This window comes from Microcaecilia unicolor, chromosome 3 (assembly GCF_901765095.1).
Source record: "Microcaecilia unicolor chromosome 3, aMicUni1.1, whole genome shotgun sequence".
In the NCBI taxonomy this organism is placed as follows: Eukaryota; Metazoa; Chordata; class Amphibia; order Gymnophiona; family Siphonopidae; genus Microcaecilia; species Microcaecilia unicolor.
In genome coordinates, this window is record NC_044033.1 from 151307577 (window position 1) to 151324930 (window position 17354).

A 17354-nucleotide genomic window follows, 5' to 3' on the forward strand; every position below is an offset into this window, starting at 1 on the left:
TCGATGTCCTCGAAGGTCCCGAGTGGATTTAAGAAGTGTGGTCGGTGCAGCCGGCATATCTCGCAGACCGACACTCATGCTTGGTGCCTCCTGTGCCTCGGGTCGGAGCACGATACCAAAACATGCACCTTGTGTCTCGGTTTACGGAAACGGACAGAGGTGGCGAGGCAAGTTCTGCGGGACCGTCTTTTTGGAACTTGCACCGGCCCCTCGACGTCGACTTCGACAGCATTGGTGTCGACGGCCGGATCTGCGGTACCGGTACCGATGTCCACGAAATCGGCACCGACGGCACCGACCCCAGGAGCACAGGTTCCATTGGCCCGCCGGTCTTCCGGAGATGGCAGGGGTGAGCGGCCGCGCGGGCAATCGGCCCCGGTCACTCCCTCTACCCAGGGCCATCGGGACCGAACCCTGTCGGACCCGATCCCTCGAGGCCGAGGGGGATCTACCTCCTCCTCTTCGGTACCGCCGAGCGCCGATGACGGGCACCGGAAGAAAGCTAAAAAGCACCGTCATCGGTCGCCCACGGCGCATGTGGCTACCAGCTCCGGCTCCAGAGATGACTCGACGCCGAGGAAGCGGCAGCGCCGGGAGGAGCGTTCCCTCTCGGTGGTAGAGGTATCACTACGTCAGGGCACAGGCACTTCGGTGCCGTCTCCTGGACCCGAGCAGATTCTGGCACCGGCCCCCTCGCCTTTCCTGACAGCGGGCCTTGACAAGTGCCTCCGAGCCATCCTTCCGGGGATCCTGGAAGGGCTGATGCGCCAGACTGTGCCCCCCCCCGGCGCCGTTGATGGAGGCGCCAGCGTGCTCTAGCCCGGTGCCGAGGCCTTCGACGTCTCGACTGCCACGCAGGTGGAGTCCCCGTCGACGTTGATGGAGGGAGCTTCATCCCCGCCGGCGCGGGAGTCCACCGCTCGACGACGCCACCGAGGACTCGGTGCCTCGAAGTCGAGCCGGGCCCGGTTGCGGTCTGAGCTACAGGAGCTCATGTCCGACACCGAGGAAGAGGCCTCGTGGGGGGAGGAGGAGGACCCCAGATATTTCTCCTCAGAGGAGTCTGTGGGCCTTCCCTCCGACCCCACTCCTTCACCGGAGAGGAAGCTCTCGCCACCTGAGAGCCTCTCCTTTGCCTCCTTTGTCAGGGATATGTCTATCTGCATTCCCTTTCCCGTGGTCTCTGTGGATGAGCCGAGGGCCGAGATGCTCGAGGTCCTCGACTATCCATCACCACCTAGAGAGTCCTCCACGGTACCGTTGCACAATGTCCTCAAAGAGACACTGCTTCGGAACTGGTTGAGACCTTTATCTAACCCCACCATTCCCAAGAAAGCGAAGTCCCAATACAGGATCCACTCAGACCCAGAGTTAATGCGGCCCCAATTGCCTCATGACTCGGTGGTCATGGACTCTGCTCTTAAGAGGGCACGGAGTTCGAGGGATACCGCTTCGGCGCCCCTGGGGCGGGAGTCTCGCACTCTGGACTCGTTTGGGAGGAAGGCCTACCAATCTTCAATGCTCGTGACCCGCATCCAATCCTACCAGCTCTACACGAGCATACACATGCGGAATAATGTGAAGCAACTGGCGGACCTGGTCGACAAGCTCCCCCCGGAGCAGTCCAGGCCTTTTCAGGAGGTGGCCAGGCAGCTGAAGGCGTGCAGAAAGCTCCTGTCCAGGGGTATTTATGACACCTGTGATGTGGCATCTCGAGCTGCGGCCCAAGATATAGTGATGCGCAGACTCTCATGGCTGCGTGCCTCTGACCTGGACAACCGCACCCAGCAGCGGCTGGCTGATGTCCCTTGCCGGGGGGACAATATTTTCGGCGAGAAGGTCGAGCAGTTGGTGGACCAACTACATCAGCGGGAAACCGCCCTCGACAAGCTCTCCCACCGGGCGCCTTCAGCATCCACCTCTGCAGGTTGACGTTTTTCCCGGGCCCGGCAGGCTGCGCCCTACGCCTACAACAAGCGTAGGTACACCCAGCCGGCCCGAAGGCCTCATCAGGCACAGGGACAGTCCCAGCGCGCTCGTTCCCGTCAACAGCGTGCGCCTAAGCAGCCCCCTGCGCCTCCACAGCAAAAACCGAGGACGGGTTTTTGACTGGATCCATGGGAACATAGCCGCCATCAAAGTGTCCGTACCGGACGATCTGCCAGTCGGGGGGAGGTTGAAAGTTTTTCACCAAAGGTGGCCTCTAATAACCTCCGACCAGTGGGTTCTCCTAATAGTGCGGTGCGGATACGCCCTGAATTTGGCCTCCACTCCACCAAATTGTCCTCCGGGAGCCCAATCCTTCAGCTCCCATCACAAGCAGGTACTTGCAGAGGAACTCTCCGCCCTTCTCAGCGCCAATGCGGTCGAGCCTGTGCCACCCGGGCAGGAAGGGCAGGGATTCTATTCCAGGTACTTCCTTGTGGAAAAGAAAACAGGGGGGATGCGCCCCATCCTAGACCTGAGAGGCCTGAACAAATACCTGGTCAAAGAGAAGTTCAGGATGCTTTCCTTGGGCACCCTTCTACCAATGATTCAGAAAGACGATTGGCTATGTTCCATGGATTTAAAGGACGCATACACTCACATCCCGATACTGCCAGCTCACAGACAGTATCTCAGATTCCGTTTGGGAACACGGCACTTTCAGTACTGTGTGCTGCCCTTTGGGCTCGCCTCTGCGCCACGAGTGTTCACAAAGTGCCTCGTGGTGGTGGCGGCGTACTTGCACAAGCTGGGAGTGCACATGTTCCCGTACCTCGACGATTGGCTGGTCAAGAACACCTCAGAGGCAGGAGCCCTTCGGTCCATGCAGTGCACTATCCACCTTCTGGAGCTGCTGGGGTTTGTGCTAAATTACCCGAAGTCCCATCTCAAGCCGGTCCAGTCTCTGGAATTCATAGGAGCGCTGCTGAATTCTCAGACGGCTCAGGCCTTTCTTCCCTAAGCAAGGGCGCAGAACCTTCTGTCCCTTGCTTCCCAGACCAGTGCGTCTCAGCAGGTAACGGCTCGGCACATGTTGAGACTCCTGGGTCACATGGCCTCCACAGTTCATGTGACTCCCATGGCTCGCCTTCACATGAGACCTGCTCAATGGACCCTAGCTTCCCAGTGGTGTCAAGCCACCGGGAATCTAGAAGATGTCATCCGCCTCTCCATCAGTTGCCGCAATTCACTGCACTGGTGGACCATTCGGACCAATTTGACCCTGGGACATCCATTCCAAATTCCGCAGCCCACGAAAGTGCTGACGACGGATGCATCTCGCCTGGGGTGGGGAGCTCATGTCGATGGGCTTCACACCCAGGGACTGTGGTCTCTCCAGGAACAGGATCTTCAGATCAACCTCCTGGAGCTCCGAGCGGTCTGGAACGCACTGAAGGCCTTCAGAGATCGGCTGTCCTGTCAAATTATCCAAATTCGGATAGACAATCAGGTTGCAATGTATTACATCAACAAGCAGGGGGGCACCGGATCTCGCCCCCTGTGTTAGGAAGCCGTCAGGATGTGGCGTTGGGCCTGCCAGTTCGGCATGCTTCTTCAAGCCACATACCTGGCAGGTGTAAACAACAGTCTGGCCGACAGACTGTGCAGAGTCATGCAACTGCACGAGTGGTCGCTCCATTCCAGAGTGGTACGCAAGATCTTCCGAGAGTGGGGCACTCCCTCGGTGGACCTTTTCGCCTCTCAGACCAACCACAAGCTGCCTCTGTTCTGTTCCAGACTACAGGCACATGGCAGACTAGCGTCGGATGCCTTTCTCCTCCATTGGGGGACCGGTCTCCTGTATGCTTATCCTCCCATACCTTTGGTGGGGAAGACCTTACTGAAGCTCAAGCAAGACCACGGCACCATGATTCTGATTGCGCCCTTTTGGCCCCGTCAGATCTGGTTCCCTCTACCTCTGGAGTTGTCCTCCGAAGAACCGTGGAGATTGGAGTGTTTTCCGACTCTCATTTCGCAGAACGATGGAGCGCTTCTGCACCCCAACCTTCAGTCTCTGGCTCTCACGGCCTGGATGTTGAGGGCGTAGACTTTGCTTCGTTGGGTCTGTCTGAGGGTGTCTCCCGCGTCTTGCTTGCCTCTAGGAAGGATTCCACTAAAAAGAGTTACTTTTTCAAGTGGAGGAGGTTTGTCGTTTGGTGTGAGAGCAAGGCCCTAGAACCTCGTTCTTGTCCTACACAGAACCTGCTTGAATACCTTCTGCACTTATCAGAGTCTGGCCTCAAGACCAACTCAGTAAGGAATCACCTTAGTGCGATTAGTGCTTACCATCATCGTGTAGAGGGTAAAGCCATCTCTGGAGAGCCTTTAGTCGTCCGATTTATGAGAGGCTTGCTCTTGTCAAGGCCCCCTGTCAAGCCTCCTGCAGTGTCATGGGATCTCAACGTAGTCCTCACCCAGCTGATGAAACCTCCTTTTGAGCCAATGAATTCCTGCCATCTGAAGTACTTGACCTGGAAGGTCATTTTCTTGGTGGCAGTTACTTCAGCTCGTAGAGTCAGTGAGCTTCAAGCCCTGGTAGCTCATGCTCCTTATACAAAATTTCATCATAATAGGGTAGTACTCCGCACTCACCCCAAGTTTCTGCCAAAGGTGGTGTCGGAGTTCCATCTTAACCAGTCAATTGTCTTGCCAACATTCTTTCCCAGACCGCATACCCACCCTGCTGAACGTCAGTTGCACACATTGGACTGCAAGCGAGCTTTGGCCTTCTATCTGGAGCGGACACAGCCCCACAGACAGTCCACCCAATTGTTTATTTCCTTCGACCCCAATAGGAAGGGGGTCACTGTCGGGAAACGCACCATCTCCAATTGGCTAGCAGATTGCATTTCCTTCACTTACACCCAGGCTGGGCTGACTCTTGAGGGTCATGTCACGGCTCATAGTGTCAGAGCCATGGCAGCGTCGGTGGCCCACTTGAAGTCAGCCACTATTGAAGAGATTTGCAAAGCTGCGACGTGGTCATCTGTCCACACATTCACATCTCATTACTGCCTGCAGCAGGATACCCGACGCGACAGTCGGTTCGGGCAGTCGGTGCTGCAGAATCTGTTTGGGGTTTAAATCCAACTCCACTCTCCAGGACCCGAATTTATTCTGGTCAGGCTGCACTCTCAGTTAGTTGTTCTTCGTAGGTCAATTTCTGTTATACCCTCGCCGTTGCGAGGTTCAATTGACCTGGGTTCTTGTTTTTTTTTTTTTTAATTTATAGAAGTCTTTATTGAACATTGGTAATCAAACACAACCAAAAACCATCTTTACATAATACAAATAGGTTATACAATCTCACCACCTGACCAGGTCATTTTAGTCAATGTAACAGACAAACCAGCAAACAAAGTAACAATGTCATATTAGAAGCTCTGTATACTTCAAACTTTTATTAACATTTTCTTTTCAGTACTAAAACCCATAAACCCCCACCCCCTTCCTTCCAGATACCCCCCCCCCCCCCCATAACCATACTATTTATTCTTTCAGTGCCTAGTCCTGACACTAGATACAAACTCTTTAGAAAAGTTGTCCCAAATGGATTGCCATCTATTCATCTGTTGTTTCCGTTCAGCCAGCAACCTCTCCATCTCACAGATATATCTCAGCTTAGCAATCCACTTAGTTAGTGAAGGAACCCCTGCCTGCTTCCAGTGGGCTGCTATAACCACCCTCGCAGCCCCCACTGCCTGCTGTACCATTATTTGTTGAGGCGGTTTTAATCCTGGCGGCTTAGCAGTGAACAAAAATAACCCAAAAGACCAAGGGATCTCACAACCCACCCACTTCTGCAGCCTTCCATGAACTGATTTCCAAAATGCACGAATTTTTACACAGCTCCACCACACGTGTCCCATAGTTCCCCTCTGACCGCATCCTCTCCAACACAACCCCGAGGTGCTAGGGAATATTCGTTGGATACGGTCCGGTGTGAGGTACCACCTAAACAGTACCTTCACTGCGTTTTCTTTGAGTGGCACGTGCGTAGACACTCCTGCCGCCGCTCGCTCTATTCTCTCCCACTCGGTCCCCCCCAGGGTCACTCCCAGCTCCTTTTCCCATTTCATCCTATGCAGGGTATAACCAGGAGCCTGTGCTATAATATTTCGATACAGGTATCCAATCAGACCCCGTGAAACTACACCTTTACTACATATCTCCTCCAAATTCAACCGCTCTCTCTGTAGTACTTGCCTAACAGCCTTTGTGTTGAGGAAATGGTGGACCTGACGATATGCAAAGCTATCCCCCTCCACAACAGAGTATCTCTGCTGCAAGGTCGTGAACGATAGCATGGAATCATTTTCAATTAATTGACCCCAAGTTCTCAATCCCTCACTGTACCACCTAGTAAAAGGCCCCATGATACTCCCAGGCAGAAACAGAGGATTAAATGCTATGGGTGCCATCTGGGTCAAGACACAATGTCCCCCAGGAAATAGACTGTCCCAATAATGGAAAGTGACACATATGGACGGACACACTTCCTGTCCCAGAGCCCGAAAGGCCCCAGGCAACCATATGAGCGCCCCCAGCGGCCTGGACCCCAGTGAGTGCTGCTCCAAAGATATCCATTGTCTGTCAGGATATTCATGAAACCATTCGATAGCGGCCTTCCCCTGAGCAGCCCTGTAGTACCAATTGAGATTTGGAACCCCCAGCCCTCCCTTTTTCCTACTTTGGTAAAGAAGCTGACGCGCCAAGCGTGGTCGCTTGCCTGCCCAGACGAATCGCACTATAGAGTCTTGTAAAGAGGCAAGAAATCGTCTGGGCATTAACACAGGCAGCGCTTGAAATAAATATAACAGCCTGGGCAGCACATTCATTTTAACTACGGCTATCCTACCAAACCAGGAAAACTCTTGTGCCCCCCATCTTTCCAGGTCTGCCTTTATGGTATTACCCAACCCCTTGTAGTTAGCCACAAATAACTCAGAGAGGTCCGAGGTTATATTTACCCCTAAATATTTAATCCTCTTAGTAGCCCATCTAAAGGAAAACGTTGCTTTCAGGGAATCCACTTCCTCCGCCAAGAGTGTAACATTAAGGGCCTCGGACTTTGTCATGTTGACTTTAAACCCCGACACAGCAGCATATTCTTCTATAAGACGCATAAGAATAGGGAAAGTAGTCAACGGACGAGAAATGTAAAGCAGGATGTCGTCTGCAAAAAGGGCCAACTTGTGCAAGGTATCAGCTATTCGAACCCCTGAGATGCCCGGTTCCAGCCTCATCTTTGAAGCAAATGGCTCCATGACTAGGGCAAACAAGAGCGGTGACAAGGGGCATCCCTGCCTAGTCCCCCTATGTAACATAAACAACTCTGAGTTACTCCCATTGACTCGTATACATGCCTTAGGAGCATCGTAAAATGCCTGGATCCACCTCCTAAACTGATGCCCAAACCCCATTACCTCCAACACTTTATACATGAATGGCCAGTGGACTCTGTCGAAAGCCTTCTCAGCGTCCAAGCTAAGAAGGCACAAAGGCTTCCGACTTCTTTTTGCCAAAAACATAAGGTCTAATGTACGCCGAATATTATCCATAGCTTTACGATGAGCCACGAATCCCACCTGGTCTGGGTGAATGAGCGTCGGCAGCACGGGCGCAAGTCTATTCGCCAGCACCTTTGCCAGTATTTTGACATCTGCATTCAACACCGAGATGGGCCTATAAGAGCCACACTCGGCTAGGTCTTTCTCTGGTTTAGGCAGCACCGCGATCCAGGCCTCCATCATAGATGGGGGTAAATTCTCCCCACCTCCCACTTGGTTGAAGAGGTCAGCAAGTAATGGCGCCAAATCAGGGGCAAACTTTTTATAAAATTCGTTAGGGAGTCCATCCAACCCTGGAGATTTGCCAGATGGCAAACCTTTAATAGCCTCTTGCACCTCAATTGGAGTGACTGGCTCATCTAACAGTTCCCGGTGCCCTTGAGCGAGGGAGGAAAGCTCACCATCTGCCAAATATGAGTCAATAGATTCCAAAGAAGGGGCAATCTCCTGAGCATATAATTTTTTATAATATTCCATAAAGCGTTTACGGATCTGCACTGATGTTGATAACATTGTGCCTCTATCATCACGCACTTGCTTTACCGTACGATCCACCTTTTGTCTACGTAGCTTAATAGCAAGAAGACGGCCTGCCTTATTAGAGAATTCATAGGCTCCCACCCTGCACCCAGCCAAGTTGTTCCGAATATATAGAGTCCAGCATCGTCCGCTCTTCTCGCAGCTGTTGTAAAACCTGAGGGGACCTCTGCGCCTTATGCTGCCCCTCCAGTTGTTGTATACGCTCCAGACAGCGTGCTATTTGTAACCTACGCACTTTAGAACGCTTACTGGCGATTTTTAAAAAATAACCCCTTGATACCGCCTTCATGGCGTCCCATACTACGGCTTGCGAGGGCACAGAGTCTATATTAAGCTCCAAGTACTCCTTCAACATTTCTCGATAGCCTACCCCCACCTTTGGCTCCTGCAATAGGCTAGTGTTCAAGGCCCATCTCCTATCTTTGCTTTCGGCCCGTATACTTGGCAAGGATACCCACACTGGAGCATGATCGGAAATAGTCGCACTACCCAACCCCGCGGTCGGCCCCCTTTCTGCCAACGCAACATCCACAAATATATAGTCTATACGCGAATATGAATCATGAACACCCGAATGAAATGTATAGTCCCTCTCCTCCATATGTGTCAGTCTCCATATGTCCAAGGTTCCCAAGGAATGTACCAAAGATTCAAGAGCTAATGTCTCTTTTTTCCCCCCTTCAGATTTGGCATTTCCAGAACGATCCAAGATGGGATTCATAATTGCATTAAAGTCACCCCCAAGTATTAGAGAACCCTTTACAAACCCTGCCAATGAGTTCTTTACCTTAGCAAAAAACTCTACCTGCCCACTGTTGGGAGCATACACAGAAGCTATCGTCAAGTCCACCTGCTGAATTTGAACATGCATAAGATAAAACGCCCCTCCCGGGTCTTTCTTAACTTGTAATACCTGCGCCCCCACTGATGAGTGTATCATGATCGCCACTCCACATGTTTTTGAAGCTGCCATGGAAGCACAATAGACCCCAGGGTAACTCGAGCAGGACAGAAGCCTTTCATACTTGCGGTTGAGGTGTGTTTCTTGCAAGAGAACCACGTGCGGCTGGAGCTGCTGCAACTCTTTATATAGCTTTTGCCGCTTTTGAGGCATATTTAGGCCCTTCACATTATATGATAATACTTTTAAGTCCATACTCATCATCTATTGTGGCTAGTACTTGTATCCTGAGTATGTTGCATTAATTCACCAGTCCCGGCAACTATGTTTCCCGTAACCAGCATCGGACCTACCCCTTGCACCCTATATCTTCTGTCCCGCTCCCACCTCTGATCTCTCTTCCTTGTCCCCTCCCTCCGCCCCCCCTCCAATAGAGAACCCCTTGAAACCCTCCCCCCTCCCTGCCCTCCACCCTCCACTTCCTCCCCCCCTGTCATCAACCCACCAGTCAGTGTCAGCTGTCACTGAATGGGATTACAGAGAAAGCAAGCTACAGACCCGAAAAGCCACCCTTCACCCCTCCCCCGCAACAGTCCCACACCCCAACTTTAATATACATTTAGCAAATTCTATCAATTCACCCACTACCCATCCATCATATCAAATTATGTTACCATCTGAGCATAAACCAGCGTCCAAACTGAAGAGCATGTCCCAAAGCATTCGAACTGAGTTTTATAGCAGACTCGTGCTAAACACCTCAGTCACATTACTTAGGAGCCTTCTGCCCAACTCTCTTCCATTTCTGTAGTTTTGCTTTCGTGGACGATGCCATCTCCGTTGGTGGGGTCGCCACACTAGTCAGACCCGCTTCATGAAGGCTCTTCCATGCATCCGCTACCCGGCGAAACCGGAGCTGTTTACCTTTTAGTTCAAAGCATACCGCAAAAGGGAAACTCCAGCGGTATGCAACCTTCTCCTTCTGCAGAATCTCCAGGACTGGCTTCATTGCCCTTCTCTGGGCCAAAGTATATAACGATAAGTCCTGGAAGACAGTTACTCGCGAATCTTTGTATTCCAATGTATTGTTTTGGCGAGCCCGTTGCCAGATTCGGTCCTTGAAGGTGTATGACGCGAAGCGCACCACTATGTCTCGCGGCCGATTTCCCACTGCTTTGCCCAGAGAGCGGTGCGCTCGCTCGATCATCATTTCGGCAGATGCACAGGTCTCACCCAGAATTTGTTCGCACAAGGTGCGTATGACAACCGGGACGTCTTCTCCGCCGCTGCTCTCCGGTACCCCACGAAATCTCAGGTTTTGTCGACGACCCCGATTTTCGAGGTCGTCCATTTTATATTGTAAATCCTCGGCTTGCTCCGTTAACTGAGAAATGCGCGATTCCATCGCCGCACTTGTTTCAGCCTGCTCCTCCGTTCGTTCCTCCAGGGCCTCCACGCGGCCACCCAGCTCCCGTAAGTCAATGCTGATGGCGTCCACATGTTCCAAGATCTCCTGACGGGAAGCCTTAATTTCTTCCCGTATCGCTTCTAGGCATCTCGTTAAATCTTTAGAGTTAGATTTCTTTTTTTGTGTTAAGCTTCGTTGGTCCACTTGAGAGGACGCTGTATCTGAATCGGACGATCTTCGTGGCTCCGGGGACGCATGGCGGGACAGGCCCTTCGCTAACTGCCGAGTAGAATGCCTCTCCCCCTCTCGGTGTTGCTGCCCCGATAATTTACTCATCGTGGTCAGCAAAGCTCACTCTCTTCTGCCAATCGAGGAAACGGCAATATTAGAGTGGATGGGCACGGATGGTGGCTCAATGGTGCGGGAAAGTGCAGGAGCTAGATGTTCAGGCAGCCATCTAGCCTCGTGACGTCACTTCCTCCCCTGGGTTCTTGTTTTGAGTGAGCCTGAGAGCTAGGGATACCCTAGTCGTGAGAACAAGCAGCCTGCTTGTCCTCGGAGAAAGCGAATGATACATACCTGTAGCAGGTGTTCTCCGAGGACAGCAGGCTGATTGTTCTCACCTACCCTTCCTCCTCCCCTTTGGAGTTGCGTTTTACTCATTAATTTGCTTGTTATTCAACTGAGCGGGAACGGTCGCGCATGGGCAGGAAGACGGCCGCGCATGCGCGGTGGGCATGCCCTGCGTGCGGGACCGCCCGCGAAGTTTTTGTTCCGGTTGGTGGGGGCTGTCGTGGACGTCAACCCAGTCGTGAGAACAATCAGCCTGCTGTCCTCGGGGAAAACCTGCTACAGGTATGTATCATTCGCTTTCCCATATTTGTAGAAAACACTGTTTATGTTTAGGAGACATAGTAACATAGTAGATGACGGCAGAAAAAGACCTGCATGGTCCATCCAGTCTGCCCAACAAGATAAACTCATATGTGTATACCTTACCTTGATTTGTACCTGCCTTTTTCAGGGCACAGACCGTACAAGTCTGCCCAGCAGTATTTCCCGCCTCCCAACCACCAGTCCCGCCTCCCATCACCGGCTCTGGCACGGACCGTATAAGTCTGCCCTCCACTATCCTCGCCTCCCAACCACCAACCTCTCTTCCCCCACCTGCACCGCCACCCAATTTCGGCTAAGCTTCTGAGGATCCATTCCTACTGCACAGGATTCCTTTATGCATATCCCACGCATGTTTGAATTCCGTTACCGTTTTCATCTCCACCACCTCCCGCGGGAGGGCATTCCAAGCATCCACCACCCTCTCCGTGAAAAAATACTTCTTGACATCTTTTTTGAGTCTGCCCCCCTTCAATCTCATTTCATGTCCTCTCGTTCTACCGCCTTCCCATCTCTGGAAAAGATTTGTTTGCGGATTAATACCTTTCAAGTATTTGAACGTCTGTATCATATCACCCCTGTTCCTCCTTTTCAGGTCAGCAAGTCTTTGTTCATACGTCTTGGAACGCAAATCCCATACCATTCTCGTAGCTTTTCTTTGCACCGCTTCCATTTTTTTAACATCCTTCGCAAGGTACGGCCTCCAAAACTGAACACAATACTCCAGGTGGGGCCTCACCAACGACTTGTACAGGGGCATCAACACTTCCTTTCTTCTGCTGATCACACCTCTCTCTATACAGCCTAGCAACCTTCTCGCTACGGCCACCGCCTTGTCACACTGTTTCGTCGCCTTCAGATCCTCGGATACTATCACCCCAAGATCCCTCTCCCCCTCAGTACCTATCAGACTCTCACCGCCTAACACATAAGTCTCTCGTGGGTTTCTACTCCCTAAATGCATCACTTTGCATTTCTTCGCATTGAATTTTAATTGCCAAACCTTAGACCATTCTTCTAGCTTCCTCAGATCCCTTTTCATGCTTTCCATTCCCTCCCGGGTGTCCATTCCCTCCCGGGTGTCCACTCTGTTGCAAATCTTAGTATCATCCGCAAATAGGCAAACTTTACCTTCTAACCCTTCGGCAATGTCACTCACAAATATAGTGAACAGAATCGGCCCCAGCACCGATCCCTGAGGCACTCCACTACTCACCTTTCCCTCCTCCGAGCGAACTCCATTTACCACCACCCTCTGTCATCTGTCCGTCAACCAGTTCCTAATCCAGTTTACCACTTCGGGACCTATCTTCAGCCCATCTAGTTTATTTAAGAGCCTCCTGTGAGGAACCGTGTCAAAAGCTTTGCTAAAATCTAAGTAGATTACGTCTATAGCACGTCGATGATTCAATTCTCCAGTTACCCAATCAAAGAATTCAATGAGATTCGTTTGGCACGATTTCCCTCTGGTAAAACCATGTTGTCTCGGATCTTGCAGCTTGTTGGCTTCTAGGAAATTCACTATCCTTTCCTTCAGCATGGCTTCCATTACTTTTCCAATAACCGAAGTGAGGCTTACCGGCCTGTAGTTTCCAGCTTCTTCCCTATCACCACTTTTGTGAAGAGGTACCACCTCCGCCGTTCTCCAGTCCCTCGGAACCTCTCCCGTCTCCAAGGATTTATTAAACAATCTTGTATCCTTGGCCTCCCATGTTGCTAGTAGATGTATCTGATTCCTCCAACTCCAGTATGATGGAGGTTCCCGAGAAACTCAAGATTGCATTATACATTTACGGCCTACCAAACTCAGCTTACTAAACGAAAAAAATATCTTCCCCTTCCTTCCATCTCGGAAGACTTTACCCAATATCAACTCATACCTTTTAGTGTCTGGGTCAAAATGTCACTACCACATTCCAAAAGTGCTATGCTCTAGGACAACTCCAGATTGAATGAAAAAAAGGAATTCTCTATTTATACACTGTGGAGAAAAATATGCCCTGCTTAGTATTCTGAAATGGATCTCTCTCAAAAATACACAAGTAGAGTAGGGAGGGGAAGAGGGGAAGTAGCATGTGTTTTTCTCCGCATAGTTAATAGGAGGTTATAAGAGTCAAGGTCTCCTAGCTTTAGGTGATTGGGGGGGGACTTAAAAGGGGAATTGTTCTAAAGTTCAACATAGAATTGTGTCAGCAATTATCTATATTAGTCATGTTCCAATATGTGGTCTATTCTTTTGAACCACCAATAAAAAGTGTTTTTAAACATAAACCCATTTCCAAACCTGTTCTGAACTCCATCTGTGCTGTTTGTTTTTATCAATCTCATGATAATTTTGAATGTTTTATGAAATTGGAGAATGATGCACCTTGTAAGTTGTTTGTTTTGCTGTCCTTTAGCTGAACGCTGCCTTACTTTTTTTTTTCTTTCACTTTTCTGTACCAGCCCTTCACTTCAGGCTTGATTGCTTTGTTCGTTTTTAATTCTGAAATTAAATAATGAATGTTGATGCTTGCTTTCTTTTCCAGTGGTGTTTTTGGGCACATAATTTAGAAATTTTATACGAAAGCAATCTGTCTGTTAGTGAGTAACCTCACTGTGCATCAGGAAAAAAAATTGTCTGCCTCACTTTAAAATGGCTTTTACATGCTCTGTAGGATTGTGGAGTTTTGAGTATTTTCATCAAATTAATGAGCCTGTCTTTCTGCCCCCACTGTCCAGGAAGAAGAGGATGACTGCAAGGGCACAGAGATGAAGATACTGCGAGGACACTGTGGACCGGTGTATAGCACTCGTTTCTTGTCGGACAGTTCGGGCCTGCTATCCTGCTCTGAGGACACGTCCATCAGATACTGGAATCTAAGCAGCTTTACCAACACTGTGCTGTACCATGGGCATACCTATCCAATTTGGGACCTAGACATCAGTTCCTGCAGCCTGTTTTTTGCCAGTGCTTCCCATGACCGTACAGCAAAGCTCTGGTCATTTGATCGGACGTACCCCCTTCGAATATATGCTGGCCATCTGGCTGATGTAGACTGTGTCAAGTTTCACCCTAACTCCAATTACCTTGCCACGGGTTCCACAGATAAGACTGTGCGCTTGTGGAGCACCCAGCAAGGAACCTCAGTGCGCCTCTTCACTGGGCACCGTGGCCCAGTGATGTCGTTGGCCTTCTCCCCCAATGGCAAGTACTTGGCTTCAGCAGGTGAGGACCAACGGCTCAAATTGTGGGACTTAGCTTCAGGTACCCTTTATAAGGAGCTGAGGGGCCACACAGACAACATCACAAGCCTTACTTTTAGCCCTGATAGCAGTTTGATTGCATCAGCATCTATGGACAACTCAGTGAGAGTTTGGGATATTAGAAACACCTATTGCAACGCCCCTGCAGACGGTTCATCCAGTGAACTGATTGGGGTATATACTGGGCAGCTGAGCAATGTGCTGAGTGCACAGTTCATGGCTTGTAACCTCTTGCTAGTGACTGGAATTGCACAAGAAAATCAAGAACATTAATTATTGAGGAGGGTTGGGTGGTATTTCCTGGGGAGAAGAATTAGCTTCTCCCTGATGAACAGATGTGATTTATCATTGGGTAATACATGGTGAGGTGCTTCAAACTTATTGAAGGAAGAAAACTGGGAGAACATTGTGCGTTTCCTGTTTGTGGATACACACACATACTTGGATGCCTCACTATCTCCATACAGACAGAGCATATTCTCCTGTTTTTCTTGAAGGTGAAGGAACTCTGAGTCTTGTATTTAATATCCTAAATGCTGCCATTTTACAGCAGATGAGATCTGGTTATATTGTGGACTTGGGCTGCAGTGTTGTCAGCCGGTGTAGTGGATAGGTTCAAATTATGTATGACACACCACTAGTAGAGGGTCATATTCTTTTTCCACATCAGCCTGCATTTTCTGATGCACTGTGGTGCTTGCACATGAAAGCTGTGAAGTGATTTGTTTACACAGGAATTGTTTGTATCATGACTGCTTCCCCTTCCCCACCCCTTTTGGATTTGACCGTTTCCACTTTTCTTTTTGTTTTAATGTGGGAGTGTTTGGCAGAGAATGGAGGCAGTGTCCAGCTGAACCAGTGGCAGACCCTAATGGGGCAAATGCACTGAGAATTCATACGCAGCTCCTGGGGGGTTCATCACCCAGCCTCCATCTTCTGTTTTTGCCACCTCCCTTCCAGTCCAGTGATTACATCAACACAGATTATGGTTTCTTCTAGTGCTGGGCAAAAATGCTTTTAGCTAGTAGGTGATATTGTGGTGTGATGGCTGGGAGCATATCTCTTCCTCCCACAGCCAGTAAAAGCTGTCTCCACAACACCCTCAGTAAGCAGCCACTCAAAAAGCTGGAAGTTGACTCTCAAGACTGTCTACTTTTTTTAAAGTTGGAAGGGAAAATGCTATTTGTTGCATTGTCTGCTTGAGTGGTTTCTTTGTTTATTCCAAATGATGGAAAAAAGGGAATAGATGTTGGGGTAAAATGCAATGAATGTGCCAGCCACATTGTCATATCAATGCTTTTCAAATAAGGCTGCAGTATTAAAAAAAAACATATCATATCAAAGTTATAGGAATGAGTGGAGTTTGGGCTTTTCCCCCCAAAAGACATGTTTCTAATTTATCTTGTATGCAAAGACAAAGCTTTGCTTTCAGATTTTTTTTTCTGTTGTAGAACGATTTTTCTATACACTTTCATGTAACAATTTCCATACATGCAGAAAGGATTTGATTTGCTTCTGAAATGAAATATTTCTGCTTTCTGAAAATGTTTTTGTGTATATTTTTTGTTTTCTATTAAAAAAAAAAGTTAAATAGCGTTCTTGCTGTATTGCTGTTTGGACAGAGATAGGTGCAAATTATGACTACTAAAGTTAATATTACATTTTTTTTTTATTTAGAAATCATATCAAGACAGCATCTGCTTGTACAGAAAAGTGCATGAACAATAAGAAACGAAGTATTCGTATAAAAGCAATACAAGAAATTAATGCACACAAGTCCACTAAGGGAACCTTTTACAAAGCTGCGCTAGCGTTTTTAGCTCACGGTAAAAATCAGCTGATGTTAAACGCTGAGGTGCCCATTGTATTTCTGTGGGCATCTCAGTGTTTACCACCAGCTGATTCTTACCGCAACCTAAAAACGCTAGCACGGCTTTGTAAAAGGTCCTCTATGTTGTGGAAGGAGTCAGCACAGATTATAAACAGGAATTAAACTATCTAGAAGAAATAGCAGCAAGTAGGGAGCTAGTCTCAAATTACTATTTAAGGAACCCCATTCCCAGAAGCAGTAGGAGTCGGGGAAGCCAATTACATCATAGGGCAGTTAGAAAATAAAAAAGTCGTATAGGCTGAAAAAATAGTAGACATTTTATAATGCACATGGAAATTTTAGGGGGAAAAAAAAGAGCTCCTAACTGCAATACTCCAGGGCATAAAAGCAAAAATTCCCTACATCGTTTCTGAGTCTCCTTAGTATTTTAGGAAACATTCTAATTTTACACTTCAAATAGTCATCATCTTTATATTAAAAAAAAAAAAAATAGTAACCAATCCCTATCAGATTTTAAAGCTGAGGTAGCTAAATCTGCATCCAAAGACTCTAAAATATCAGATATGGCACCCTGACATAACAGCCTGGACAAAGTGGCCTTGTAACAAAATAACCCCTGACAAAATAGCCCCATAACAAAAAATTCCTTGACCAAATAATCCTATAACAAATTAACCCCTGACAAAATGGCCCCTAACAAAATAGCCCTTGACAAAAAAAACCCTGACAAAATTAGCCCCATAACAAAATATCCCGTGACAAAATAGCCCCTGTAACAAAATAGCCCATAGCCCTTCACAAAAATAAGTAGTATAGTAAAAATTCTGCCCCCCCCCCCTTAGGGTCCAGCATCTCCCTTTTTATCCCCACCTCCCAACATAGTCCAACATGTTTCCCTCTTCCTTCTGCGTACCCTCTGCAGTCTGGTATCTCTCCCACCCTTCAGTCCCTCCCCCACAGCAATCCTTCAACATTCCT

General features: G+C 49.0%; 1 protein-coding gene across 3 annotated transcripts in view; it reads left to right on the forward strand.

Annotated features, from left to right (window-relative positions):
- Positions 1–16053, forward strand: part of TAF5L (TATA-box binding protein associated factor 5 like) — a 79450-nt gene extending 63397 nt beyond the window's left edge. For all 3 annotated transcript variants that reach the window (XM_030196476.1, XM_030196478.1, XM_030196477.1), the window contains exon 6: positions 14021–16053. In XM_030196476.1, the coding sequence (XP_030052336.1) occupies positions 14021–14818 (798 nt within the window). In that variant the 3' untranslated portion in view covers positions 14819–16053. The remainder of the gene's footprint in view (positions 1–14020) is intronic.
- The last annotated feature ends 1301 nt before the right edge of the window (positions 16054–17354 follow it).